Source organism: Austrofundulus limnaeus, unplaced genomic scaffold (assembly GCF_001266775.1).
Source record: "Austrofundulus limnaeus strain Quisiro unplaced genomic scaffold, Austrofundulus_limnaeus-1.0 Scaffold43, whole genome shotgun sequence".
Taxonomy (NCBI): Eukaryota; Metazoa; Chordata; class Actinopteri; order Cyprinodontiformes; family Rivulidae; genus Austrofundulus; species Austrofundulus limnaeus.
Window position 1 is genome coordinate 1,105,840 of NW_013952445.1, and position 3,679 is coordinate 1,109,518.

Sequence of the window (3,679 nt, forward strand, 5' to 3'; positions counted from 1 at the left end):
CACACACACACACACACACACACACACACACACACTGCTAGTTTATTTAACATGCAGATGATCTCACAACATTAAGAAATTAAACTAAAATATCTTTAAGAGAAGCATTTAATATGATAAAGTTGGGTGTTTTCAGACTCTAAGTTCAGTGCACTGCTTCTGTACTGTTCTGGTCGTTATCCATGTTTGTTTATTTTATGTAAGTTTCACATTTCAGTTTATTCAGAGGAAAGTGTGCTTACACCCTTCAGTTCCAGCGAATGGAGCTAGAATGAGTTAACGATGCAGTGGAGGATTGTTATGTGACATCTGTATTTGTACAATAAAAACAGCTCTATCAGTCATTCTGTGTGTTTGTGGCAAGAAGAGATAAATTGTGAGACAGCAGAAGACAGTAATTTCTTTTTCCCCTTTCTGGTAATAAGTAGAATTCTTGTGAATTACTGATATTTGGTGGCTTTAAATGGGAAAACTATTTGAGGCTTCTGTAAAAAGGTCTTCAAAAATAGTCATCGGAGTGTTTGTCTTGTCTGATTACTCATTTTTTAACCCCATTTTCTTCAGTTAATTTTGAACTTTTTACTTTAATATGGATTAAAGCAGCAAGTTGCATGAAGCTTGAGGCTTATTTACTACTTTAACCTCACTAATCTTCTCTAATGTTTGTTTTATATTCAGCTGATTTTTATGCTACTGTTTGGGTGACAACCTTGACTGACAGTATTAACCGTGAGTGTGAGCCGACGTCTTCATTTCAGAACTCAGTCTGTCAGACAGACGTGGTTGGGTGCTTCAACTTGTTGAAACTTTTGTTAAACTTTTAAAGTTCAGAGTCCAAGTTGACTTTAAGGAACGTGCTTTTAGCAGAACTTCAGATAAACCTGCAGAATTTTTTAAATAGAATAATATGAGAAACTTTTAAGTTTTTGTCCACAAAATGACAAAAGACAACTGATTGTGAGTTTTGTTGTTGCGGCCCAAAGCTGAACATTTTTTTCTYCCCCTCTCTGCAGCCGACTAACAGAAAGTGTATGCTGCCTCTCACTGTGACCTTCCTGCCACCACCATGAGCTGGAGCTTCCTGACACGCTTGCTGGAAGAAATTCACAACCACTCCACATTCGTGGGCAAGATCTGGTTAACCGTCCTCCTCGTTTTCCGCATCGTTCTGACGGCCGTTGGCGGCGAGTCCATCTACTACGACGAGCAGAGCAAGTTCGTCTGCAACTCTGGCCAGCCGGGCTGCGAGAACGTCTGCTACGACGCCTTCGCGCCGCTGTCGCACGTCCGCTTTTGGGTCTTCCAAACCATCCTGGTGGCCACGCCTTCGCTCATGTATCTGGGCTACGCTGTCAACAAAATCGCCCGGGCGGAGGAGCRGGCGAACGGTGGGGGCTCGAGCAGAAGTTCGCAGAACAAATCAAAGAAGTCTTATCTCGCGGGCAGAAAACAGCACAGGGGCGTCGAAGAGGCTGAGGATGACGACGACGAAGAAGATCCGATGATCTATGAGGCGACAGAGGAGGGTAGTGATGCGGGCGGACCCGCAAAGGGAGGCGGCAGTGAGAAACACGTGAAAGTCAAGGTTCGGCACGATGGGCGCCAGCGTATCAAAGCAGATGGACTGATGCGCATTTATGTCATCCAGCTGTTGGCCCGCTCGGTCCTGGAGGTGGCTTTTTTATGTGGCCAGTACGTGCTGTATGGATTCGCCGTCCCCGCCAGATTCGTGTGCTCAGACCTGCCCTGCCCTCACAGCGTGGACTGCTTCGTGTCTCGACCCACCGAGAAAACCATCTTCCTCCTCATCATGTACACCGTCTCCCTGCTCTGTCTGGCCCTCAACGTATGGGAGATGCTCCACCTGGGCGTCGGCACCATCTGCGAGATCGTGCGTTCTCGCCGGCTGCCGCTCCCTGATGATGAGCTGTACGGACTCACCAGGAGAAACAAAGCTCTCAGCGAGGGAGGACTGAGTGGCGACGACTACACCAGCTACCCCTTCACCTGGAACGCACCGTCAGCCCCACCGGGGTACAACATCGCCGTCAAGCCTCTTCTAGTGTCTAAAGGGAACCACAATGCACCTCTACCCATCAGCGACCTCACTAATGCCAAGATCACGTGCCGACAGAACCACGTGAACATTGCCCAGGAGGAACGTCAGCAGTGCACCAATTTTGATGGGAGAGGAGATGCCTCCAGAAATGCTCAGGACTTGGGTCAGACCCAGAACAAGCTGAAGGCCGATAACCAAGCCTACAGTCRGCTGCAGAGCCACAATAACAACCACAGCAGGCCTAATCGCGAACGTAAACACCGGCACGCCTCCAGACAYGCCTCCAGCAAGGCAGAGACCGACGGGGGCAGCAGCAGCACCAGCRTTAGCAGCAAATACGGCGTGATGAAGGGTTCAGAGTGGATCTGAAGCACAGGTTTCTACTTCTGCAAAGGATTTACTGGCAGAAAATTTACATTTCTGTATCTGTACAAAACAGATGACAACAGGGTGACCAATTTATAATARTTTCAGTTTTATTTGAGCAATAAAATGAAAAGCAGATGTTATTTTTCCCACCTATCTGAACTTACAAGGGGTAATAAACAGGAAATTTCATGCAGCTACTTCAMACTAATTGGCTCTAATGCTGAACTGAAACCGTTTACACAAGTAAACGTGTGTCTTAAAAATAAAATAAAGCTTTCCACCTCAGGGAGACATCTAAAATATTCAAATTTAGTATTATAGAATTTGTTATAAGTAACAGTTTATATTTTAAAGGTTTTATGTCCTACAGTGAAGAGAAAGATTTTTTGCTAACACATTATACAGCTAGGAATACCGGTAAYGTGATTGTAAAATAAATAGATTATTTAGTTCAGAGTTAGCCTCCAAAACAATTAGTACTTTTTTAGCAGTAAGTTGAAGTTTTGTGTGGCGTATTTCTTTAAGATGCCTAATTTTTTTATTTTATTTTACATGAAGAACGATRGCTTTTTGTTAGCAGAGGCCTTTTTGTTGTAGTTTAAGTGCCTTTCTTGTTGAACTGCTCACAGTGACTCTACATTACTTATTTAAATTAGTTTTGTTTAAACTCTTCATCGTTGTAGATACTAGGACTAACTGTTTAAAATTCCATTTCAAGAAAAAATAAAGTTTTTCCTATTTTCATGAATCCAACTTTTGTACAGATCTTCTGGTGCCATAAAGGTAAAACAAAATCATTTCAGTTGTTGACATTTTTTATTTGTTATGACAGATTTTTTTATTCTCATTTGACATATTTGTAAATCAAATCATTTATTAAACAGACCTTTCTTTTTATATTGTTCAAAAAAAATTCAGCCATTCGTATTTCAGTTGTGTTTCAAATATTAGTTTAGTTTATAACAAACAGAATATTCACTTTGTATTGTTTCTTGCCTGGTTTAAATTGACTTTGATTTTTAAACTTAAAAGTCATTCAGGCTTGTTTGCAGTTCACTGTCAATGTTTAGTTTTGTAGCACTTTTTCTGATTAAAAAGTGCATATTTGGAATAAAAAGTTTGTATTTCTCTATTTTTGTGTGGTCTTTTGTGATGCAGTAGGCCGTTTTGTTAGCAATGAAGCAATTTGTTAGTTGTGGGGTGCCACAGGGCTCGGTCCTTGGATCAATACTCTTTCTTCTGTATGTTAAC

The 3,679-nt window shown here is 42.2% G+C and overlaps 1 protein-coding gene across 2 annotated transcripts in view; it reads left to right on the plus strand.

Annotated features, from left to right (window-relative positions):
• Positions 1 to 3,176, plus strand: part of LOC106516973 (gap junction gamma-1 protein) — an 11,361-nt gene extending 8,185 nt beyond the window's left edge. For both annotated transcript variants that reach the window (XM_014007607.1, XM_014007606.1), the window contains one exon: positions 1,014 to 3,176. In XM_014007607.1, the coding sequence (XP_013863061.1) occupies positions 1,067 to 2,428 (1,362 nt within the window). In that variant the 5' untranslated portion in view covers positions 1,014 to 1,066 and the 3' untranslated portion in view covers positions 2,429 to 3,176. The remainder of the gene's footprint in view (positions 1 to 1,013) is intronic.
• Positions 3,177 to 3,679: the final 503 nt, after the last annotated feature.